The sequence below is a fragment of the Pelophylax lessonae genome (assembly GCF_965119305.1).
Source record: "Pelophylax lessonae genome assembly, chromosome: 7".
In the NCBI taxonomy this organism is placed as follows: Eukaryota; Metazoa; Chordata; class Amphibia; order Anura; family Ranidae; genus Pelophylax; species Pelophylax lessonae.
Window position 1 is genome coordinate 196,747,584 of NC_138774.1, and position 26,177 is coordinate 196,773,760.

The 26,177-nt window shown below is 46.9% G+C and overlaps 1 protein-coding gene across 2 annotated transcripts in view; it reads right to left on the reverse strand.

Moving 5' to 3' along the window:
• ZBTB43 (zinc finger and BTB domain containing 43) overlaps positions 1-26,177 on the reverse strand; it is a 69,205-nt gene that overhangs the window by 28,906 nt on the left and 14,122 nt on the right. The window contains exon 3 of one of the 2 annotated variants that reach the window (XM_082263660.1): positions 2,871-4,351. In XM_082263660.1, coding sequence (XP_082119786.1) covers positions 2,941-4,335 — 1,395 coding nt within the window. In that variant the 5' untranslated portion in view covers positions 4,336-4,351 and the 3' untranslated portion in view covers positions 2,871-2,940. The remainder of the gene's footprint in view (positions 1-2,870; positions 4,352-26,177) is intronic. The other variant, XM_082263661.1, reaches the window with a different exon arrangement.

Below are 26,177 nucleotides of genomic sequence, written 5' to 3' on the forward strand. Positions count from 1 at the left end.
TCCAGCCATAGCAGCCCCATCGCCCTCTGAATCAGAGGAAATAGACAATCTGGGCCGTTTTGCGGATCGATCAGCCATTAGCATCTGCACCTGAGAAGCCAAGTTCGCCACAATAGCAGCCAGATCAGCCCCCTCGGGGGATGCAGCAGCCCCTTGGCCCCACACCAAGGTGGGAGGAAACTTGCAATCCTGAGAATCCATGCCCCAGCAATATTGAAAAAGGAGGACTGCCCCTTTAAGACCGCGGCGAGCGTAGCCCACCGCACACTACTGTATGAACCGACCCCCACAGGGATAAGGACACTGAGCAAGGAATACAGGAAAAGGAAAGGTAAAAACCTGGAGAGACCACACAGGCTGCTGCCACCGATCGCTGTGCCAGAGCAAAAGGAAGTGATGCTATGACTGACCGCCCTATAAAGCCTATGCAGGCTACACAAACATGGCCGCTCGGCTGAGGCATTTTAGGCAATGAGAAAATGGCGCCGACATGTGGCCGTATGATCGATCGCCACCAAAATGGCGGCGTTTGGCGCCAAAACACCGCGCCGTACCACACAGGGACGGTCACCATAATTTGCCGCAAAAAAATGGCGGGCCGCAGCAGCGGCCGCCGCACAGCATGTCTAAGCCCAGTCTGCCCCATACTCTCACATAGAGCGGGAGAGCCCCCCCCCCCCCCGCAGCCCACAGAAAGGCAGCTATTCCACACAGGAATCTGACAGGGAGCTCAGCACATACACAGACATGCAGGGTCACACAGCACAGACTGACACCCAAAACAGACAGGTCCCCACATAAAATTGCACTTACCAGTCCTGATGGCGTGGGGAGCCTTCTCCAGGGACCAAACCGCTGTACTGAGGACAGGGAGTGTCGCAGCCAGGACGCAGTGGAACTGCGGTGCGAAACCGCAAATGGCGTCCGGTGAGGTAGCCACCTCACAGGCAGCATCCTTGCAGCGAACAGGGATGAGTCGTTCAATATGCCAGGGAAACCTGAGCTGAACGCTCGATGGCAGGCTGGGAAGCCCCTGGCCCTGAACCCTGGGATCCAGGGTGGCCAGTCCGAGACCCAGCTCCGCATGATCATCTTCATCCGAAGAAACTAAACTAATGCTGAGAAAAAGAACAGCTAAGTAAAAGAAAGAGAAAAATACTCAAAATAAAATCAAAAAGAGGATAGAAGGCTGAGACTGACAGCCCCAGCACAGGATCAGCCAGCTACTCCTAAGCTAGGCATTAGAAACTGAGTTGAGAATGCAGGAAGCAGGGAGGTATTGACTGAGGGGACCACCCCCTAGGGGTGTGATATGCTAAAAGCTTTGATATTAACAAATCTTGTTGCCTAGCTACTCCTGCGGAGCAAAGGTCAATTACCCCATTAGTGAAGATTATGAAGTGGCGGCGACTGTCGGAGGACGCAAGAGAAAAAAAGGTTTTGTCTTTACATACATTGTAATCACCCAGCAGGCCAACATAATAGGCCTTTTGGATTTGTTTTCTATAGTTAGCTTGGAAAGCAAAAAACACCACAAATGTTTTGTGAACTCGGATTAGAAATTCACAACAGAGCTTTGCTGCACCCAGCCAGACTGTAAGTACCAGCGATAAGGCCAATTTCGTGCTTGCAATTGTAACAGATAAAAAATATTCTGTTAAGAATTATTTCGCTTTCCCCTCCTAATAAAGTTCCAGCACAATAAATAACCTCTAGCACAGGTTCATGCACAAGGAAGCAATAACTGCCTCCTATTGGCCAAACTAAATAAACATCTCCTAATTGCAAAGCAACCTTCTCCTAGAAGGAACATTAATTGAAACAAATCCAATGACTGTTCTAGCAACTTAAAGTTCCAGTTTACTGTCCCTTTAATTCTTTGGACTGCTCAACTAAAATATCTTGCAAAATGTTACGTTCATAAATTAGAGTTTCTGATTTATAAAGGAAAATCTCTCTTTTCATAGGTCAATCTAGAATTCAAACTAGAAAAAGATTGATTTAATTGCTTATAGACCAGGTGGTAGAGATCTCGCTATTTTAGGAGCAACTTTTGCAACTAAGTGTAGATCTAAGACCCTCTACCAAGCTATAAAGCATGTGTGCAGGTTGCAAACTCCTGGGGAGCATTATTGGAAGTGTGCATATTCATGTGCAAAATATAGAGGGTGTCGTGAGCCAATCACAAGTATTCACAGCAAGCGATCACTGGTACCTGACAGTGATCACCTGACCAATTGCTGATGCAAAAACAAAGCATTCAAGATTTGCAGAGCAAGTAAATGAAAACTTCTTATAACCTTTGGAATTTAGTAATTCGAAAGACAAAGGCCCAAAGTACCCCAAGCCATAAACAGGTTAGCATTTACCAGCTATAAGACAGTCACATTTACTAAAACTCTGTTTTTACAATATTTTTATATTTCATCACTAGTAACACTGAGGCCATGTGTTGACTGGCCGGAGTTGACTCCAAACAATAGGCTTTTTCCACTGTCACACAGCAACATTCATTTAAAAAAAAAAAAAAGGGGGGGGGGGGGGAGTCTATAGCTGCAGTGTGTTAAAGATTCCAAAGTACACACAGCTTTCCAACCACCGCAGAGCTAGCTTGTGAGACACAAAAAACATCCAGGCAGAGTGTCTCCAGCCAATCCTCTATTTTAACACTTGGAAAGACTCCCCCATGTTATTGGTGAAAGTAGAAAACCCACTTTAGCTTATATAAATATTCCTAAACCACTGCCTGAAATTTTTTTTGTCAAAATATTGCATGTATTATTTCCCCACTTTTGCAATAGCAAGCATCAAAGTCAAAATGGATGCCGTGGCCTGCACACTCTAATCTGCTTATTGCTTAATAATGTTACCATAGTGTTTCAAAGGACCAGCAATACTGACAGGCATCACCCTGTATTATTAGATATAAATCAGACCAATTTAGTTGTCAGCTGGGGCCGGCTCGCCTTTTGAGGCGTGGTAGGACTTGGAACATGAAGTGACATGCCGGTGGAAACTGTCTCTCCACATAAAACGCTTACCACAAATATTACACTCATAAGGCTTAATTCCTGTGTGGATTTTCATGTGGCCAACCAGATGATGCTTCATTTTAAACTTCTTTCCGCAGACCCCACACCCATAAGGTCGTAAACCCAGATGCATACTCATGTGTCTGTCCCTCTGGCTCTTATGTGTAAAGCTTTTTCCGCACTGGCAAGGATATAGTTTATACACCACAGCAGTGAAACCAGAGGATGAGCTTTCTTCTTTAATACCGGCAGGAACATCCATACCTTCACCAAACCCAGCAGAGGCATTATCTGCTCTGTGGCCTTCAAGATGTTCTTCCCGCTCCCCTGAAAACTCTTCCATTGAAGCACCATAGAAGTCAACATGCTCATCATAATGACTGTTGTCGCTGTGTACTTCTGGCTCTATAGATTTTTTGTTGCAGAAATCAAAACTGTCTACAACTCCCGAAGACTGAATTGGAGGCTCTGCTGGCCCTGGATTTAGGGATTCTGAGACATGGTCCTCGAAAGGAGGGTGAACTTCAATACCTTCACAATCCTGCTCAAACCTTTCCGGCTTGACATGGATCCATCTTTTGTGAGACATGATACTGGGCTTAATATACAATGGACGGGAGTAATGATAATCTGCACTATCACTGGCCCCTTCCTCTCCATCTTGGCTTGTCATCTCTGTACTAAGTTGATCATGTTCCGTGGAAGAGTTGCTAGGCAGATACTCGTGTTCCGTAAGCTGAGAGGACATCTCATCGTCTTTTGGGCTCCCTTCCTCATTTTCAACATCTCGTATCTCTACAGCTTTTCTGTAATCTGCTTGACTACTCGAACCCAAATCAAAAGTTTCACTTAGGCCATTATAGTTACTGCTGCTGGGAGACTGGCGGTCATTGCTGAGGGTTGATTTTTGACAAAGGAGAGTTGGATTGCTTTCTAGAAGTTCTGTACATTTGTCAACTACGTGCCACATCTGAAGAAAGCTTGCTGCCGTAAGGTAACTTACAATCTCATGAGCTGGCAGAGCCAATCTTCCTGTGTAAGTTGACAAGAGAATGTTCTCAAACACTCTCGGGTTCATGACGTCAGGAAGGACGACTCTGCGGCTGTTTTTGAGCAGAACCTGGTCACAGAAGTATGGCGAGCTGGCAGCCAGGACAGCTTTGTGTGCCCGGAAGAGGTGGCCTTGTACCACGATGGAGATGTCACATAACTGACCCAGTTGACGCTGCTGGTTTAACTTCTGCAGGATAGTGCAAGAGAAGTCTGGAAATTCCACACGAAAAGAGTTCAGTCCAGGTTCCATCTCATCAAATGTGTTCCTGAAAAAAAAAAACCCACAATGCTGTCATATTATATCCCAGCCTGACATATTAGCTGCAAATAAAAACATCTCTTTCCCCCATTTTATGATTCTTCACCAATTTTTAACTTTGCTTTCTCCTTTTAGCCCTCCACATGTTCTCTAAGTTTTTTTGTTACCATTAATGATCCCTACAGATCATTCCAATCCATCTTTTCTGGGTGTGTGGATTCCTTTGTGTACTCACGGCTATTCCCGGCTCTACCAGAGGGTATCTGCAGCTGCCAATTGACATATCGCGATGCTGCGCTGTGATGTGTTTGTTGACTCACTGTCGATTGCATTTCAATGCACCTCTACAGTGTGCTCTGATACACCACCAAGCACAGATGCTTGGGCGCAGTAATGCGTTGTGTGTGTGATGTAAATAAGCCCTAAGAAACTTCACACCTAATATTTATTACATGCATTTACTGTACATAGCGCCAACATATATGAACTGCTTTACACACTATTTATTCACAATAGTCCTTCCCTCAAGGAGATTACAATCCAAGGTCCTCATCTCACATGCATTTTTACACCCACATACCAGGACCAATTTGGACAGGAGCCAATCAACCTACTAGAATGTCTCTGGGGTGTGGGAAGAAACTGGAGTACCCAGGGAAAACCCACACAAGCACAGGGAAAGAAAGCATATGCTATGCAGATTTTGCAATGGCCAGGATTTGAAGCGAGGACCCTAGTGCTGCAAAGCATAAGTTCTAACATCTGTACTTGAAAGTTTCTTTTGAAAAATAAAATAAAGGAATTTCAATTGTGTTTTTATTTTTTATTTGATATATGCATAGAATTCTGTGCCCCGGATAGCATAGATCAGGGGTATTAAAATAAAATTCATGGAGGTCCAGTCAGTCAAATTTCCTTCCAGCAGAAGTCCAAATCACATGCAAGATTCTTAATGGCACTTCTGCGCACTGGCAAACGCGGCACGTATTTGCGAGCGTCATACCTGTATCATGCAACTCTGTATGGTGCAATTTAAAAAAAGGGTCATGAACTTTTTTTGTTTTGATTGTTCTGCTTAAAAGGCAGCCCACTGAAATGAATGGGCTGCCTATATGCAGAATGCAATGATGTGAACCTAGCCTCAGATCCTTTACATCACAATCAAAATTTTACACTTCCCAGTCCCCCCTGCACATCAAAACCCCCTTTTCTCAAGTCGCCTTTCAGGACAGCACCTGGAGAGAGCGCAGCTCCACCCACTTTACAGGAAACACTTCAAGATAAAAACTCCTCCTCTTCCACCATGCCTCAGTTGTTGTGTTTCCTCCACCATGCATGGAAGCACTTTTAGGAGCTTGGTGGGGCTGCGCTCTCTCCAGGGGGAGAGGTAAGGTAATGCCCAGGTGTGTGTTGGTGACCATCCCAGCTCCCCTCCCTGGATTAACAAAGGGGGTACGCTCCGGAGCCACTAACCTCGCTCGCTCACGGGAGCAGAGATCCGTCGGTGGGTCCAGCCTGAGTGTCAGGGGCCGCGGTTGGGCTGCTCGGCGGTCGGCGGAGAAAGTATTTTTTTGAATTTCGGCCCTGATCCCGGAAGACGCAACGGCGTCAGTTCCGGTAGGCGGGACTGCCGATGGAGGCGTGACGGCGTTGAGCTCCGGCCGTCAGAACGCAGGGGTCAGTTGGCAGTTCAGAGGCCGGTGCTTTCCACTTCCGGTCAACGGGGGACACAGAGAAGCGGCATTTAGATATATGGAGAGAATCTGTCAGCACGCTGCACCTTTTCAGCATGGAAGAAAGGACTGCAACATCGGTGGAAGCAGGCACCGTCCAGGCTCAGGTAGGAGAGGTACAATGGTGCCTCTTATTTCTTTACTAGTGAGCTTTTTTGGTATCTTTGATCCTCCTTGGGAGTCCTGCCCTGCAGTACTGAATATATTTATCTCAGTCAAGCAGGATGTGTGTTTCTGGAATCCTTTTTCTTCACAGTGGGTCTCTGTTTCCTTTATTAAATCACAGTGGTGGTCTTTTGTTAAAGGTATTTTTTTTTGGGGATTCATGGTGGCTCCTCTTTTTTTATAGGTTTAGCCACAGTGAAAACCAGAGCCCCAACGCCAGGAAGGAAGTGTCCTTCATGTAAAAACCCACTTAAGAGATTCCTGGTGAAACCCCTCTGCAGTCTGCAGTGTTAATCTCTTTGGGTGTGGTCGATGCTCATAGGCATGAGTTCAAGGCCTAACCATAACACCCTGTGTGCTACAGCTGTGTGTCATTATAAAGAGAATGTTCAGCTGAGTAGTGAATTTATCCATTTATGGCACCCTATCCTCAGTTTCCTAAACAATTGGTGAAACATCCTCTCAGCCATCCACTTCTGAATCTCTGTATTAAGTGATTCAGAGGATGAAAGGGCGAATGCGCTCTTGTCTCTCAGGAATTCAGAGGGTGACACAGTGCTGTAGTGGTTAGCACTTTCACCTAGCAGCAAAGGGTCATTGGTTCAAATCTCAACCACGACACTACCTGCCTGGAGTTTGCAGGTTCTCCCCGTGCCTGTCTGGGTTTCCTCCGGGTGCTCCGGTTTCCTCCCACACTCCAAAGACATGCTGGTCTGAATCCTCTGGATATAAATTGTTATTTAAAGATCTGGGAGCAATTTATTCCACGTTTGAAATGACTATCCATGATGGAAAAAGTCTTTCCGGGCCATAAGGTCCTTACAGAGGCCTTGGAAAATGAATGGAAGGACCCAGAGGGGTCTCTTTCTTTTTCTCTAAAATCTCTAAGAAAAGAGGTTTCCCTTTGAAGGGGATCAGACACATTTGGGGAATAAAAATGCCCAGAGGCAGTTTTTTCCCAGGTGTCTTGTCGCAAGAAGGTGGCATTGGAGGATATGGGGATATTAAAGACGCCATGGATAAAAGGGCAGATTCTCTCCTTTAAAAAGGCTTGGGATTCTATTACATCCAGCCTAAAGCCGCCCATGGCCTCCACGGTCGTAGCCAGAAATCTAGAGTGGTGGCTCGACCAGTTCAAGGGACATGTGGAGGCTGGTGCAGCAAGGAAAGATCTCCTGGAGTCTTTCCTGCTGATCCTAAAAGCAGTAAAATACATGGCTGAGGCTTCTGCTGAAACAATCATGTCTGCCAGGCGGCTGCCCTTGTCAACTCTGCTCGAAGGGCAGTTGGTTGAAAAATTGGTCGGGAAATTCGGCTTCTAAGGCCAAACTTTGTGGTTTGCCCTTTTCAGGTGACTTGCTTTTGGGCCTGAATTGTAAAAATTCTGGACAGAATGGCAGATAAAAAGAAAGCCTTTCTGTCCAAAAAGAAATCGATCCCAAGCAAGGGATTTCGTCTTGTCCCGCAATCCAGCAAAAAGCGTGAACAAGACCTGAGACCCAAATGGGCCTCACAGAAAGGCAAGGGAAAAAGTGGAATTCTCTTTAGACCTCCTGACAAGCAGGCCCAAAGCAAAGTGACAGCTGCCTTCCAGCGGGGAAAACTTTTAGGGTTCCTCCCACGGTGGGAAGAAGTGTCCGCAAGCCCCTTTGTAAAGAATATGGTGGCTTAGGGTTACAAGCTGGAGTTCTCGGAGACTCCTCCAAGCAGATTTTTTTGTTACTCTCAGGGGATCCGGAATGTCTTGTCAGCATGACCGACACCAGACTCAAGAGTTGTTTCTTCACCTTGTGTGGTGAAGCTTCCTCAATCATGTCTCTGTTACAAGAGCTGATTCAACAGCAAGTTCCCAAGGAGTAAAAAGGCCGTGGGTTTTTTCACATTTTTTTCTGGTAAAGAAACCCTCCGGCAAGTATCGGATGATCCTAAATCTGAAGATTCGGAACGGATCTATCAGGTACAAACATTTCAGGATGGACACCATCTACTTAGTAGCCAAGCTGCTGTCCCCAAACTGCTTTATGGCATCTTTGGATCCAAGGGATGCTTATTTGCTCATCCCAATAACTCAGGACTGTCTGACAGTCAACCTGGGGGTATCGGTCTGGCACCTGCAGTTCAGAGCCCTCCCCTTCGGTCTTTCATCCTCTCCCAGGGTGTTCACCATGGTGATGGCAGATGCCCTGAATCCTTTAAAGGCTGAAGGGTATTTCCATTGTTCTATATCTGGACGATCTGCTAATATTGGCAGAAATCAAAACCAGACGTTGGTAGACCTTCAGGAGAAGGTCAGCTATGGAAGACCCAGAAGGCTGTTGCCCAGATGCAGACCAGTCATCAAGGTACAGTCAGGTCAGCTATGGCAGCTCTGGGATTGCTCACGGCTATTATCCCTGCTGTACAGTGGACAAGGCTACGTGCCCGTCTCCTCCAAAGAGACATTTTGCAGATATGGTCACATCGGGACCCTCGGGAGAAATTTGTCAAAATTTCCACCAAAGCAAAAAGGTCTCTTTGGTGGTGGAGGAATTCCAGAAATCTGGAAAAGGGTCTACAGGGGTCCTTCCATCCGAACAAACGTCTGACCACGGGTGCCTGGGGCTGGGGAACCCACTAGATTGTCGGACAATGCAAGGGACATGGTCCAAAACAGAGGCCAGGAGGTCATCCAACTGGCGGAAGTTGAAAGCCATCTTCCTAGGTCTAGTGTCCTTTCAACAGGCATTCAAGGGCCATCATGTCCAAGTTCCCTCGGACAAAATGACAGCGGTAGCCTATGTGTCAAAACAAGGAGGCACAAGAAGCAGACAGCTTTCAGATCTGGCAATCCAGTTGCTCTCCTGGGCGGAGAAAAATCTGGCCTCCTTGTCAGCTGTTCACCTAAAGGGATCACAAAACCTTCTGGCAGATTTACTGAGCAGAAGAAAAGTACTAGAATCAGAATGGAGTCTGAACCAGAAAGTATTTTTGGAGATAATGGAAGCCTGGGGACTTCCCCAGATAGATCTGTTCGCTTGTCAACAGAACGCCAAGATCCAAAAATTATTTTCCCTCCATAGGGAAGATCAGGCCTGGGGCTTGGATGCTCTAGCTCATCCATGGGACTTCCCTTTGTCTAATGCATTTCCCCCATTTCAACTAATTCCATTAGTTCTCAAGAAATTCAGGGAGGAAAAGACCAATTTTAATCCTGATCACACCTTTTTGGTCAAAAAGGCCTCGGTTTGCTCTCCTGATGAATCTGGCCTTGTGACCTCCTTGGAAGCTTCCATCCAGGAGAGATCTACTAACACAGGGGAACCTGTTTTATTCAGAGTTAGACCATTTACAGCTGACAGTGTGGTTTCTGAGGAAGACCTCTTAAGAGCCAGAGGCTTGTCAGACAAGGTCATCTCTACCCTTCGCTCCAGTAGGAAGAAGGTGACCAGGGACATTTATATGAAAGTCTGGAAAAAGTTTAACTCCTGGTTTTCCAGCAAAAATTTTGAGATTAAAAGTTTAATTTCAGTGCTGGAGTTTCTCCATGAAGGAATGGAGAGAGGACTGGCAGCCAGCACTTTAAAAAAACGCAAGTGGCGGCTCTTTCAGTTTTTTTCGAAAAAACATTGTCTCAAGGGACTTTAGTTATTAGATTTTTCCCGAAGCGGGATCTGTCCATTGTTTTACAAGGTTTAACTAAGTTTCCTTTCGAACCCTTAAAAGAGGCTTCACTGAAGAATTTGGTTTTGAAGACTATCTTCTTGATAGCTATAACCTCAGCCAGAAGAATTAGTGAAATTCAGGCCCTCTCAGTGTCAGACCCCTTTCTGACAGTTTTTTCAGATCGAGTTGTGCTGCGTACAGACCCAGCATTTATTCCAAAGATGGCTTCATCTTTTCATAGGTCACAAAAAAATTGTGTTACCAACCTTCTCCTCAACTCCTAAAAATATTCGTGAGGAATCCTTTCACATAATGGATGTGAGGAGATGTTTGCTTCAGTTCCTCCTTGGAACTAAAGAATTTAGAAAATCAAATGCATTATTTATTGTCTTCTCGGGATCTCGCATATGAGAAAAAGCATCCAAGAGCACTCTAGGCAGATGGCTCAGATGGGCTATCGAACAAGCTTATGTAGATCCTCCTGTAGGTGTAGATCCTCCAGAAGGCATTCTAGCACATTCCAAAAAGTACGTGGCAACCTCATGGGCTGAAAGGGCCGGTGCTTCGCCTGAACAGATCTGCAAGGCAGCTACCTGGTCCAGTTTCTCAACCTTCCTAAAACACTACAGGTTGGACTTGTCAGCTCAGGATCAAGCCTTCGGCAGAAAGGTTCTGCAGGCAGTGGTCCCACCCTAAGTGTAAATTACTCGCTTATCCTCTCCAGGTGCTGTCCTGAAAGGCGACTTGAGCAAACCTTAGTTACTTACCGGTGACGGTATTTCTAAGAGCCTTTCAGGACAGCAGCAGCTACCCTCCCTGGTTTTTGTTTATAATATATTGTAAATGTTTAACCTGTGGTAGTTGTTGTTTATGTTCTATTTTCCAGCATGTCGGAGGTTACTCTAAATGACTGAGGCATGGTGGAAGAGGAGGAGTTTTTATCTTGAAGTGTTTCCTGTAAAGTGGGTGGAGCTGCGCTCTCTCCAGGTGCTGTCCTGAAAGGCTCTTAGAAATACCGTCACCGGTAAGTAACTAAGGTTTTTTATACCAGAGTCTCCCATCACAGAAAGATTGCCTGCTTTATATTAGTCCCCCTTCACAGCAGTGTCCTCAACCTCCCTTCACATCACCCTACCCTCACATTCCTGTCCTTAGACCCCCTTATATTACCCCCCTTCACATTGCAGTCCCCAGCCCACCGTCATAAAACCTTCACTTAAATTCTGTCCTCATCCCCTTTATAGCACCCCATTCACAATGCAGTCCCCAGCCCCCCCTTACATTGTTGTCCCCGTTCCCCCTTTATATCACTCCCCCTCCTTCACGTTCTTGTTCTCGCCCCCTCCTCCTCTATATTTCAGTCTACAGCTCCCCTTCACATACCCTCCGGCTTGCCTCCCTGTCCTTCATAGCAGTGACATAGCCCTCTTCCCTGTCCTACCTTGCGGAGGGCGGGAGGCACTGCAGGTCTAGAGCGGACATCGGGAGGCAGGACAGTTCTGGATAGAGGGCCCAGGATGGGACATTGACTCTGCCCTGATGCCGAACGCAGTCGGCCATTTAGTGATGCCTGGCATAGATTAACTGCAGAATACACAATTTTTAAGATAAGCACTACGCTGCAGCAGAGAGGTTTGATTTACCATTGTTTACAAATGTATGCAACCAGTGTGTACCCACAGTGGAGGCATGTGCTACAGTGCAGGAGAAACTGCACAAGCATAGAAAATATTGCAACACTTTTTAGCATGTGGCATACAGCACCTAGAACTTGTTCATGTTCCACCTGTATGTCCACCTTAAATGCTTCCTGTCCACGTCATTGCAAGATGGGTGGGAACCCTATTGGTCATATGACGTCCCCTCGAAAACTGGCCACCTTCCAGTGTGATCTGTCACCCGCTGCATCCTCCGGACACAGCGGATGACTGGTCACTATACCGGCCCACTGCCATAGTCATGAGCTTGCTGTGACCAATCACAGTAGATCACATGACAGTTGTGAACAATGAATAGCTTCCTTTCATGCTATTCATTGTGTACAACTATGTTGCTAGCTGTGATCACATGGTACAGACAGGGCCAAGCATGGCCAATTTGCACCAGGTAACTAACTGTGACCAATCACACCTAATCACAACAATAGATAGGATCTACACATGGTTATTCAGTAAAAATTATTGCTTATAGCAGTGAAAGGAATGTAAAAAAAAAAAAAAAAAAAAAAAAAAAAACTTCCCGGCGTGGTACAGTATTACTATAGTAACAGTGTATTGCTCTATCACAGTATGTAAAATAAAAAAAACATTTTTAAAAACTGAAAAAAAAAAAGAATAAAAATTATAAATATATTTTTTTCTTTTTATATACTGCCACCAGTCAGCGCCGGTTCACACTACCGCGACGCTACTTCCCGGGGCGACCTCCGAGATCGCGGTGCGAGCAGCGCGCCGCGACCTCGGAGCGGCCGCCACGGACTTCATAACATTGAAGTCTATGGCGGTCGCCTCCTGGTCGCCCCAAAGAAGCTCCGGACCCTTTTTCTAGGTCGGAGCGACTTGTGTCGCTCCTATTAGAACGGGTCCACAGCTTCCCTATGGGAGGCGACCAGGTCGCCTCACAGGTCGCCCTAGTGTGAACCGAGGCTAAGTGTCCCTGGTCACCACCACACCAGGTATATGACAATGCTGTACTGAACTGGTGACCGAATGTAAAAAATGAAAAACTAATTTTTAAATTTTTCCAAAAAACGTGACAAAAAAAAAAAAAATTACAAAAAAGGAGCACCATGCATCTTACTAAATACCTCAGTCCGTTTACTTCCAAAAAGGGGTCATTTGGGGGGTATTTATACTGTCCTGGTGTATTCAGGCTTTAAGAAATTAGATAGGCTGCCAGTACATCAGGACTGATCAGGTGCTATAAACTTGCCTACAGACTAAAATAGTACCCAGCGATTTGAGTTTTTTTAACAAAGAAATATAGCAGAATACAATTTGGCCTAAATTCACGAAGAAAGATAGTTTATTTGCAATTTTTTTTAAATGAAAAAAGAAAAATGCCTTTTTCCCCTCAATTTTTGGCCTTTTTGTGTTTATTTAGCAAAAAGTAAAAAGCTCAGTGGTGAATAAATACCACCAAAAAAAAAACTATTTGTGTGAAAAAAAAATGACTGAAATTTTATATGGGTACAGTGCTGCATGACTGCGCAATTGTCATTATAAGTGCTACAGTGCTGAAACCTTAAAGTGGTTAATCAAACTGACTTAAAGTAGAACTATGGCCAGGCTTTGGATGTTCAAATATCTACATATAATTAACAAGCCTTGACGCCACTGTGGAGTAGTTGAGCCTAAAAGCAGCCCAAGCTTCTTTCTTGGTAGCTCAGTTGCCAAATGTCAGCAGTATGTTGGCAGCCTGTCAGCCTTCTAATCTTAAAGTGGTTGTAAACTCAAATATCTTAAATTGATATAGCCTCCATGTGTTTGTTCATTAAGTATTGCAGTGTTTGTTTGTTTTTTCATTCCAATTCTAAATACCTTTTTTTCTTTGCGCAAAAGCAAAAAAAAAAACTTTTCGCCAAGTAAAGGCATAATGTGATAGTATGCATCACATACTAGCACATCATGAAAAACTTCGCTTGAAACAAAGCCCTCCAGCAGCACGGGCATTTGCAGGCTACGACCACTTGAATGGCCGAGCCGCGATGATGTCACTACCTTGCCCGCTGACACCCGCTGCCATCCGCATCTGATCCTGTCCGTGAAATCCGGACGGATGGAAACCCTATTTTCCAACCGTCCAGGGGATCGGATCAGATGACAGCAGACAGGCAGTTCACTCTCATCCGATTCCCTCATAGAGATGCATGGGGCTCTGACAACTCCCTCTCCGCACACAGAGCAGAGAGGGAGCTGTCACCTTCCTGCTCAGCGGGGGATATGTGTATCGATCCCCCACTGAGCAGCACGGATCCGCCTACGGAGGTGGACTGTGTGAAAGGACCGTATGGGTCTGAACAATCCAGCTCGGGTTTGTGTCCCTCATCTGGGTTCTTATTTGCTTAATGATTGGTTATCCAGGTGAGATAAAAGGGAAAGGCTGAAGCATGATGTTGCTCTGGCCTGGAACTCAGAAAGCATGTCTGAGAGAGCTACAAGTTTGAGGTTTGGGAGTAAAAGGTTGCTAAAGTACTTGTTTTGTGTGGTGACTGGGAGAAGCTCACCACTTGGTAGAGAGGAAATCTGGCTGTATAGTTGGAGCCAGGACAGCAAGGATTTACTTTCTGTTTTATTGCAACCTTTTAAAATAAAGAACTGACTGCGAAGCAGTTTTGAAAGAAACTTTGCTGCCCAGACTACCTTTTTCCCCAGGGAAGGTGATCCCCATTTTAGCTATTCCCCCACAATATATATATATATAACATGTAAACACACAGAATCATCCATCCACCTGAGCTGCTGAGGTTCTCTTACATTTAAGATTATATGGACATTTGCTCTTTTATTGTTTATGATTGTGGACCACCATATTATAGATATTGGTTATTACTCACAAACAAAATATTGGAGATAGCGCAGCATTTTTTTCTTTTATATATATTCAAGTGATTTAGTTACTTTATGCTTCCAGCTTTAATTATTCACACACTTGTGCACAAAAAATCAAGTACACAAGAACATTGCAACCATATATATCAGCTGTCATTGTTTTAGCAAATGATGAGGACTTCTCTTTTTTATAAGGAAAAAGTCCATCTTACAAATAAAATTATGAAACAGAGTTAAAGGGGTAGTAAACTCTGAAAGAAGAAAAAATATAAAAAGGTTTCCACCTGCAAGGCACTATCATAATGTGCTAGTTTGCACTACATACTAGCACATTGTGAAAGACTTAAAGCGGAGTTCCGGGCACAAAATAGACCTTTTTTTTGTGCCCATCCGCTTGTTCTCCTTCACCTGAAAAGGAATTGGATAGTTAGGTTTTTTTTTTTTTTTTACTCACCTTGTAATTGTAGATAGAATATACTCACCTATTCTTCACTTTCTCCCTCTGCGCCGCGGCTCCGCCGTCACTTCCTGGCTTGCAATGATTCCTGGGAGCTGAACGTCATCGCTCCCAGGAACCAATGAGACGGCACCGGCCCGCTCGTCACTTCCGACACACCGGAAGTGACGAGCGGGGCCGGTGCATTCTGGGAGAAGAAGACGCGGAAGAGGACGCAGAAGAGGATCGCGCCGGCTTCAGCTGCCCACAACAGAGATGGCAACGCTGGAGAAGAAATTTTATAAGTGAGTATTTCTTCTTGCAGCTAAGTGCGAACCGGGACAGATCAGAGGCTAGCCATTGTGGAATGTACTAGCCCTGACTGTCCCGGGGGTATGCTCATTGAAATTTTTTTTCTGTGCCCGGAACTCCGCTTTAAAATAAAGCCCTCCAGCGGTGCGCTGTTACTGCTGCAGAGGCTTTCATAGTCACCCGGTCTTTTTTCTGAGCTCAGGGACTCTGGGCGTCTGATTGGCCAAGCCGCAATGCACACGGAGTCTCGGTTGCGGCACCTAGCTCTAAAGGAACGGCACAGATACGCCATCCTTTCAGAGTGCATGTGCCGGCGATGTCACCAGCTGCTGCTCGCAAGAATATCTCCTAAACGGTGCACATTTAGGCCCCTTTCACACGGGCGATCCGATCGTCAGTTTTTCAGGCGGACCTGTGGGGCAGCGGATGTCAGTGGAAACATCTCTGCTGACACCCGCTACTATCCGATTCCGATCTTGTCCGAGAAATCTGGATGGATGGAAACCCTATTTTCTATCCGTCTGGAGGATGGGATCGGATGAGAACGGACAGGTGGTCCGTTCTCATCCAATCTCCCCATAGAGGGCAGCGTGGATCTGACAGCTCCATCTCTGCACACAAAGCAGAGACAGAGCTGTCATCCGCCTGCTGAGTGGGGATCGGCAGATAGATCTCCCGCTGAGCAGAATGCAATCCGTCGCTGTGTGAAAGGGGCCTTAGAAGATATGGGATTTTTGTCTTACCGTAAAATCCTTTTCTCTGAAGTTCATTGACGGACGCAGTCTTCTGTTCTCTAGGACACTAGGCAGAAAAAAGTTCTGGCTACGCCTATGGGCAGTGCCAGGGGCTATACCCTCTCTCCCTGCTATAGGATATCAATTTTGTATCAAAGCAGTGTCAGGGAAAACAATACCAACCCAACTCAATAATAGAGGGGTAGGTACTGCGTCCGTCAATGAACTTCAGAGAAAAAAGATTTTATGGTAAGACTTTGACGGACGCAGTCTTCTGTTCTCAATAGCAGTAGGAACGTCCCAAAGCAGGGCTATAAAACATGAGGGCTGGGAACAGCAGAAAATAATTCCCCAAGGCTGAACCACAGCCAACCAGGCAACATAGGACTCATCAGTAGAACAAGATGAGACCAACCTGAAAAACATTAAACACCCTCAAGGGATACTAAAAACACCCTGCAAAACTGAGGCCAAAGGAAGCATCTGCAGATGCCAGCACATCCACCTTATAAAACTTTGTGAAGGTATGAACAGACGACTAGGTAACCGCCTTGCAAACCTGAACCACAGATGCCTGATGGCGAAAAGCCAAAAGAAGCACTAAGCATCCGAGTAGAGTGCGCCTTAACAGGAAAAGGTAGAACCTGATCCTTAATTGAATAAGCCTGCACAACCGTCTGTCTGATCCATCTGAAAATAGTCGCAGAAGACGCAGGCAGCCCTTCCTTGGTCCAGCCGTAAGAACAATTCGCTCCGGAGGAGCCAAAATGTCACACCCCCTGGATAAAACTACATACGACGGAATGGGTGACTAATGGCCTTTGGAAAAAAATTGCCAAGGCCTAAACCTGACCCTTGATAGTATCCAAGGCCAAATTTTGATCAATCCCCCCTTGAAGGAAAACCAAGATCCGAGCCACCGAGTAAGAGCGAGGGGGGAACCCCAAGAGACTCACACCACACAATATATAACTTCCAAGTGTGATGATAGATCTTTCTAGAAGTTGCTCTTCACACTTTAGGCAGAGTGGGAATCACAGAAGCAGACAATCCCCTGTCCTTCAGCACCTGGCTTTCAACATCCAAGCCGTCAAAGCAGGATGGAAGATTGGTCCTTGAGACAGTAGATCTTCCCTGAGAGGAAGTCTTCAAGCAACGTGTGTGACTAGCCTGACCAGGTCAGCATATCAAGCCTGGCTAGGCCAGTCCGGAGCCACAAGGATGACCGGAATTCCCTTCCGCCTCGATCCTGCGAAGACGTTTTGGCAGCAACTTGAGCGGAGGAAAAGCATACAATCAGCTGATACTGACCACACGGAGCCACCAGCGCTTCTGTGGAGTCTGCCAGAGGGTCCTAGGCGCGGGCCACAAACCTCTGCACTTTCCTGTTGCTCTGAGATGCCAACAGATCTACGTCTGGAGTGCCCTAACTAAGGCACAGCTGCTGGAACACCTCCGGACGGAGAGACCATTCCCCTGGAGCCAAGGTCTGCCGACTGAGGTAATCCGCCTGCCAATTTTCCACTCCTGGAATGCAAACAGGGGAGAGCGCCAACAAACCGTTCCGCTCACCAAAGAATGCCTGCCATCTCCAAGGCCGCAAGGACACTTCTGGTGCCCCCTTGGTGATTGACATAAGCCACAGCCGTGTCATTGTCTGATTGAATATGCACTGGACAGCCCTGAAGGTGCTCCATCCAGTGCATTAGGCAAAGCCTGATTGCTCTAAGCTCCAGAACATTGATCGGTAACCTGAATTACTCCAGAGACCAGAACCCTTGAGCAGAAAGCTTGTCGAGAAGACCTCCCCACCCGGACAGACTAGCATCTGTGGTGATCACTGTCCAATATATGGGGAGGAGGGATTTTCCTTGTTTGAGTGTCGGGGACCGAAGCCACCATAATAGGGACCCCCTGGTCACCTGGCTCAACTGGATCTGATTGTCCAGAGAACTTGGATCTTTGTTCCATTTGATTTCCTTCTGGAGTATTCTTGTGTTAAATTAAGCATAAGGTACTGCCTCGAAGGACGCCACCATCAGTCCCAGAACTCTCATACAAGTCCGAAGGGACGACCATTTGCCGGACAGCAATAGCTGAATCGCAGACTGGAGTTTTTTAAGTTTATCTGGAGGAAGAAACACCCTGGCTGAGGACGAGTCCAAAGTCAGGACCAGATAGTGCATGGAAGGAACCAAGGACTTCTGGGGATTCACAATCCACCCGAACTCCTTCAGAGTTCTCATGGTGATCTCCAAGTTTTTCTCTGCACAGAGAAGCAGATAGTCCAGGTAACCCAGCACCGATATCCCCCGCTGGTGTAATAAAGCCAGGACCGGAGCCAACACCTTTGTGAAGACCCGAGGAGCAGAGGGGAGACCAAAGGGTAACGCCACAAACTGATAGTGATCCTCTCCCACGGCAAAACGCAGAAACCTTTGAGGTCTTGCACATATTGGGATGTGAAGATAGGCATCTTGGATGTCTATGGAGGCCAGTAAATCCCCCTGGTGTAGGGATGCCACCACTGTGCGAATGTATTCCATCTTGAATTTTTTAACTTGCACGAAGCAATTCAGTGCCTTCAAGTCCAAAATTGGACGCACCTTGCCCTCCTTCCTGAGGACTGTAAACAGGTTTGAGTAAAAGCCCTGAAAACGTTCCGAGAACAGAACCGGAACCTTTACTCCCTGTTGTACCAGGTCCTGTACCTCCCCAAAGAGAGCCTGTAAGCGATCCGGGGACAGTCGCACATTGGAAGGGAAAAACCTTAGCGGAGGGACAGACCGAAACTCGATCTTGTAGCTGGACCGTATGACCTCATGCACTTGTCTTCTATTCGCGATAGTCACAGATCCGAAAACTGGCAAAGATGTCCCCCCGCTCCAGATACAGGTGAGGGCGCACCTTCAGGCTGAAGGGGCCTTATCTGCAGGTCTGGAGAAACCGGATTTCTGTTTTGCAGCCTAGGGTCGCTTAGAGCCACCAGAGGAGGACTTGAAGGACTTTGATCCTTTATCACTCGTCCCTGAGGAACGAAAAAACGTTTTATGTGCTGAAAAGGAGGGACCCCATCTGCAATGAGGGTCCTTACTCTTGTTAGCCTGTGGGAGAAAGGTACCTTTATTAATGTCATCAAGGGTAGCCCCAAACAAGCGATCACCCTGAAAGGGTAGAACAGTCAAAGCCTTCTTAGAAGTCTGATCCACAGACCAGCATTTTAGTCAAAGTATACGCCAAAGGACCACTGCCGTCATCGACAGTCTCGCCAATATTGGAGCCGCATCCAGCGAGGCATCGCAAACAAAATGCAGCCCCTGGATAAACTGGTCTGTCAGCTCCTGAAAGGCAGGGGGAAGGTGTACCCCCCCTCCAGGTTACGGCGTAGTAACTTAGCCCATTCAGTCAAAGTTTGTGACACAAGGGAAATAATAAACACTGGTCTGAGCGCAGACCCCGCCAGGGAGTACATATTGCAGGCCACAGACTCCGCCTTTCTATCCGCCGGATCCTTAAAGGACGGGCAATCCTCCACTGGGATCATGGTAGCTTTATTCAGTCTGGAGACCCGAGGGTCCACTTCTTAACAACTGACTCTTCAATGGGGTAGCGCCTAGCAATCCACTAAGGCACCCCAGGGGGACGCTTTGGGCGGTCCCACTCTTTTTTGACCATGTTGTCAAAATACGCATGAAGGGGAAAACCTTAACCATTCTGGATGGCTTGTGAGTGTCAAAAGTAACCTGCGCCGCATCTTCCATTTTCAGGGTCTCACACACAGATACAACCAGTGCCTCCACCAGCACCTTTTTTTCTGCTGTGGAGGAGGGAGAGGTGTTATCCTCGCTATCAGAGGAGACAGGGCGTGAGGCAGTAGACCCGGCAGGGAGACCCTTGTCTGCAGTGGCTGAATCAGAATCTGACACATCAGATGAGGTAGGGGTAGGAGGGGGGATGTTTTTTGGCACCCCGTCCTTTACAGGCCACCTCCACCAAGGACACAAAGGATTCCAAGACCGCTGACAGTGCATCTATGGATAGCTGGGATCCGGAGGGCTCTTCAGCCTCCTTGAGGGGGTCAGATGGGGAAAAATGTTCTGCAGGGTCAATGCTGCACCAGGGGAACCCCACATCAAAAAGTTGAAAACTTTTTTTTTTTTTTTTAAATGTCCAACTGCATTACAGCGCCCTCAAGAGGTCAAGCAGAATGCACAGAGACCCCCAGCAGAGAGAGAGACCCCCCCATACTCACCAACCCACCAAAGATGCAACAGGAAGACCCACAACGTCTGCACAGCACATGCCTGCAGCGATCTCAATCCTCATAGAAAAACCTGAGTGTCAGCACTAGGGTATACGGAGGGGCTCCACCACCACAAAAAACGCCTCTAGGGACTTCAAGAACATGGCCGCCATTGATTTACAATGGGATCAGCCGCAAAATGGGTGTGCCGGGTGTACCAATATGGCTGCCGATCTCAACACATGTAGGCTACAAGAAAATGGCGGCCTACGGAGCTTCAAGGGGCCCTCGAGGGGACCCCCCAGCCTCCTGGACGGGATCGACAAGAAGGGGGCCCTGGGAGAAACAGGTAAATCCCCCCCTGCACGATCGATCACCAGCGGCGCACCCCCCCCCCCCCCCCCGTCCCAAGGAGTAGCTCTAATCGCCCCATAGCCCCAGTAGTGAGGGACAGGTCAGGGGGGGGTGCATGACAGGACAGGGGGGAGCCTGGGAATGTGAGGGTCCGACCGTCCCAAGGAGGGGCACGTGTCCAGTTTACTCCCCAAACCAGGAACAAGCGGGCACCATCTCGGCCAATATGAACGCTGCGACTTGGGCCTAGACCCAGTCGTATGCGACCTGGAGGGAGTCGGGGACCTACAACTCACAGGGCCAATCCCCGTCCAGTAAGACTATGTCGTGGTCGACCTAGCACGAAGCTGGGGTCTGCGCGCGCTGGCTGGTCTGCTGGGGTGACCACTGGATCTATATATCCAGCCCGTCGCCCAGATCTGGTACAGTTGCTTGTAGATCTCACAGGAAAAATTCCGGTAAAAAAGCCTAACTGGAAAAGAAAACTTTTGCCAGGACCAGAGATCCCAGCAAGAAACTAGGTCCTTACTCCTGACTAGAAAACTTAAAACTGCCATCCTATAGCAGGGAGAGAGGGTATACCCCCTGGGACTGCCCATAGGTGTAGCCAGAACTTTTTTTCTGCCTAATGTCTTACTCATGTAGGGGGCAGCATAACCCTACTGCTATTGAGAACAGAAGACTGCATCCGTCAATGAACGATAGAGAAGTTAATTTTACCTACAGGTAAGCTTTATTATAGGGATGCACCGAAATTTTCGGCCGAAAATGGGTTAAAAATGCTGAAATTAATGTTATGTGTATGGGTGGTTCCTGCGCTATCTGAGGTAGTGTATGTTTCCTTCTTATTGCTGCACCACGATACTGGTACCAGGAACCAGTTGATACAGAATTAAAACAATGTGGGTTTGTGGCGCGCTTCAGAAGTGAAATGTTAAAATATTAGATGATGTGATAGATATTTAAATTATTAAACTCAATAAAGTGCTATTTTTTAAAAATGACATTCTTTTGGCTGGGGTATATTTCCACTTCAAATATAAACGTGATGACGTAAATAAATAAATGTATAAACAATCTGTGTTCCCTCTATACCGTGTTAAACATATTTAAAAGTGCTGAGTGCTTTCAATCTTCAAAAAATATTAAAGACAACCAATAAATACGTATTCCAATTGAACAATGTGCAAATAGTTGCTCCAAAAAATATAAAGTGCTTTGTGCTTTCACTCTTAAATCAATAAGGTGCAGTGTTCATTAGTGTCCATTAAATATCATCCACAATATGGTGTAATTCAACTCAATCTCTTCAACTTTAAAAACCAAAACGTGCTTCTGTGCAGATAAAAGTGCTGTGACTTGCTGCCTCCACCAGGTGTCACATCTAGGTGCTCTAAACTCTCACCTTGATAAGGTGTAAAATACGCCTGTGTATATAGGTTAGCCTTCGGGGTGGTAATTAGGGGCTTTCACTCTTTCCAATATCCTATTCCTGCTTCCAGGTAATCCTGTTCTGTCCGTTATAAGGTGCTTATATTTTGTGGGGTCTTCACCCCCTATCTCGACCTCAGGCTCGATAAACATAAAAGGCCATCATGGTGCAGTATTTAAAATCGGTTTATTCATAAAATGATCAATTGCACTTACAATTAGCAGGTAGCTACAGCGCATAAAACTGTTAAAAATCAACGTCGGGAGAACTTCGCTCCGATCTCTAACGTCACTTCCGGTGTTTGGCGGCTCCTCCTACGCGTTACGTCACATCATGTGACTTCCTCAGGGAGTGGCCTCTACTGGATGTGACGTTATATTTATATTGGTCGGGCCGGAAGTATCGCCGCGGCCATTTTGAAAGAACTTATGACCATAGTTCCGGCGGAAATGCTCTCATCGCCATATTGCTCTTAGTATCGAGCATCTTTTTACTCAATGTTTACCCCGGAAGTGAGATTGTAGATCGTATTTCCTGTATAACAATATGCATGTACTGCGTACACCAAAAGGTCCACAGCATACAGATAACAAATTCTCACGGGTTAGAATGTTAATGTTCACGAAACATACAGAGAAGATAAAACCAAGAAGATATTCATAAATATATTATTAAAAAGGATTGGATTTCTTCAATACGATCTTTATATGCTGGAGAGAGGGGATATTATTGATTATTATTGATTATTAATTTTGTTACTGTAAGATGGTGTTGTCTATCCTTTCAATATTAAATCTACATTAAAACCTGTGTTTCAATGTATTCTAAAATATAAAGTTATTTCTTCTTTAAGGGCTTTCATAAAAAGTTAAAAATCTAAAAATCACTAATAAAACAGTTTAGATCAAAGTCTACATTAAGACCGTTCGGGGTAAAAGAGTCCATTTTAAAAATCCATTGCGATTCAAGTTTACTCAGAGTGCGAACTTTATGACTCCCTCTCCAATGTCTTGTGTAGGGAGTTATACCCCAAAAGATCATCTTAGAGGGGTCTTTACGATGGTATTTTGCAAAGTGTCTTGATACAGTGTGCTTGTCACTTCCTTTGATTATGTTTTGCACATGTTCTTTAATGCGAATTCTTAACAAGCGTTTGGTTCTGCCTATGTATTGCAGTCCACAACTGCACTGTAAAGCGTAGACTGCTCCTTCTGTATTGCAACAGATGAAGTCTTTGATTTTATATTTTGTTCCGTTGCTAGTGGATGAAAATTCTACTATTTTTTGTTTTGGTTGTTTTGTTTTTGTGCATGCAAAACATCTTTTACAGGGGTAGAATCCCTTGCCAGTGAAAAAAGAAAAGGGTTTTTTTGGGGGGTCTATGATGGTTTTTACTATTTTATTTTTAAGCGTTGGTGCCCTTTTATATATAAAAACGGAATTTTTGTAAAATCTTACCTGTAAAATTCCTTTCTCTGAGTCCTCCGACAGTCGCCGCCCACTTCATATTCATCACCAATGGGGTTATGTCCTTTATTCCGTAGGAGTAGCTAGGCAATAGAATATGTTAGTACAAAGACTTTTAACCTATCCCAACCCCAGGGGGTGGTCCCCTCAGTACATAACCCTCCACTTCCTGTATCCAACTCAGTTTCAGTGGAATAGCAGTAGAGAGTACATCAAAACCCCAAAAGAGGGGCGGGGGCGGCGACTGTCGGAGGACTCAGAGAAAGGAATTTTACAGGTAAGATTTTACAAAAATTCCGTTTTCTCTTACGTCCTCCGACAGTCGCCGCCCACTTCATATTCATCACCAATGGGGATGTCCCAAAGCAGTGTAAACATGAGGGGTGGGAAGAACGCAGCCGCGCCCAAGGCAACGCCGTCTCCCCATCAGAGAAAGGAACCTTACCAAAGGAAGGAAACCAGTTGGGCATAAGAACAAAACACTCGCTCAACAGGAGCAAGAAAACCCAGGGAAAAAACAAATATCCCAAAAACCCAAAGAACCCGTAACAAGGGCTCTAGGTAACTGCCGCACTAAGAACCTTGCGGCCAAAGCAAGCATCAGCCGATGCCTGAACATCTACTCTGTAGAATATCGTGAAAGTGTGTACGGCCGACCAAGTCGCCGCCTTACACACCTGGGCCACAGAGGCCCCATGACGACAGGCCCAAGACGTACTCAGAGATCTGGTAGAGTGCGCCTTCACAGGTACAGGGGGAACTTCCCCCTTCAAAGCACAGGCCTGATCAATGGTCTGTCTGATCCATTTGGCGATTGTAGAAGCCGACGCCGCCATGCCCTTCCGAGGACCATCCGGAAGGACAAACAAGGCATCCGACTTGCGAGAAGACTCAGTCGATTTGAGATAGACTCTAAATCGCCCGGACAACAGCCAAGGAGTGAAGCAACACCTCCGTCGGATGCTTCGGCTTCGCGCAAAGCGAAGGTTTGACAATGTCCTCATTGAGATGAAAGTCCGAAACCCTTTTTGGAAGAAAAGAAGGGTTAGGTCGCAAGACCACCCTGTCCAAATGCACAACCAGATACGGAGACTTGCAGGACAAGGCTGCCAGCCCCGACACTCGACGAGTCGAGGTGATAGCCACCAAAAAGGCGACCTACTTGGATAACAAAGACAGCGAGATCTCCCTGAACCTTTCAAAAAGGAGCACGCTGCAATACTGATAGAACTAGATTCAAGTCCCAAGGGGGAAGAGGGTCCCTCCTAGGAGGGATCAGACGACGTACCCCCTGCACAAAAGTGCTAACCAAAGAATCAGATGCCACAGGCCGTTGAAAAAGAACGGCCAAAGCAGACACCTGACCCTTGATCGTGGCCAGCGCCAGACGCTGGTCAACACCCGTCTGAAGGAAGGGCAACACCCTAGACACCGAAAAAGTGTCAGGAGAGAAACCCCTGGATTCGCACCAGGCAAAATACGCCTTCCAAGTACGGTAATAAACCTACCCCGAGGAAGACTTCCTCGCATTCATTAAGGTGTGAATGACCTCAGGGGAAAGACCCCTGTTCTTCAGGACCTCGGTTTCAACAGCCAGGCCGTCAAGGCCAGCGACTGTAAAGCAGGATGGAAGATCGGTCCTTGCGACAGAAGATCTTCCCGAAGAGGCAGACGCCACGGGGCGTCGATTGCCAGATTTACGAGGTCTGCGTCCCAGGACCGGCGAGGCCAGTCCGGTGCCACAAGAATCACCGTGGTCGGTTCCGCGAAGGAACCTGGACAGCAATTGAATCGGTGGGAACGCATACATCAGTTGGTACTGATGCCACGGGGCAACCAACGCGTCCGACGCGTCTGCCCGAGGATCGCACGTCCTTGCCACGAACCGTGGTACTTTGTTGTTCAGACGAGACGCGAACAGGTCTACCTCCGGAAGACCCCACCTCGCGCACAACATCTGGAAGACAGCCGGGTGAAGGGACCATTCTCCCTGGTCCAGGGTTCGACGGCTCAGATAATCCGCCTGCCAAACTTCCACCCCCGGAATGTGACCTGACTATATTGCCGGGACATGCGTCTCGGCCCAAGACAGAATCGCGGCCACTTCTCGAGCCGCCCGGGCACTCCTGGTGCCCCCTTGGTGATTGAAGTAAGCCACCGCCGTGGCATTGTCCGTCTGCACCGGAACCGGGTAGCCGAGAAGATTGTCCGTCCAACGACGAAGACAGAGGAGTATCGCTCGCAGTTCCAGAACGTTGATCGGAAGGGAGGATTCCTCCGTCGACCAAACACCCTGGGTGGACAGAGCGCCCAGAACACCACCCCAGCCCGACAGGCTGGCGTCCGTGGTGATCACCGGCCACGAAAGGGGACGAAAAGACTTGCCCCCCGATACTGAGAGGGATTGAAGCCACCACAGAAGATCCCTTCTGGTCTGAGAACTCAATGACATCTGGAGATCCAGAGACTGCGGACGCCCGTCCCACTTGGACAATATCTCCGCTCGGAGATCCCGTGTTTGAAACTGGGCGAAGGAAATCGCCTCGAAAGCCGAGACCATCAATCCCAGACACCGCATGCACGTCCGAATGGACGAAGATGGAACGTCCCTGAGGGACCTGACTGCCTCCTGAAGAGCTGCGAGTTTTTCTTCCGGCAGGAAGACCCTCGCCTGGACAGAGTCCAGAATCATACCCAGGTAAGAAATCCGAGCCGATGGGCACAATGTCGACTTTGGAAAATTGATCGTCCAACCAAACTCCTGC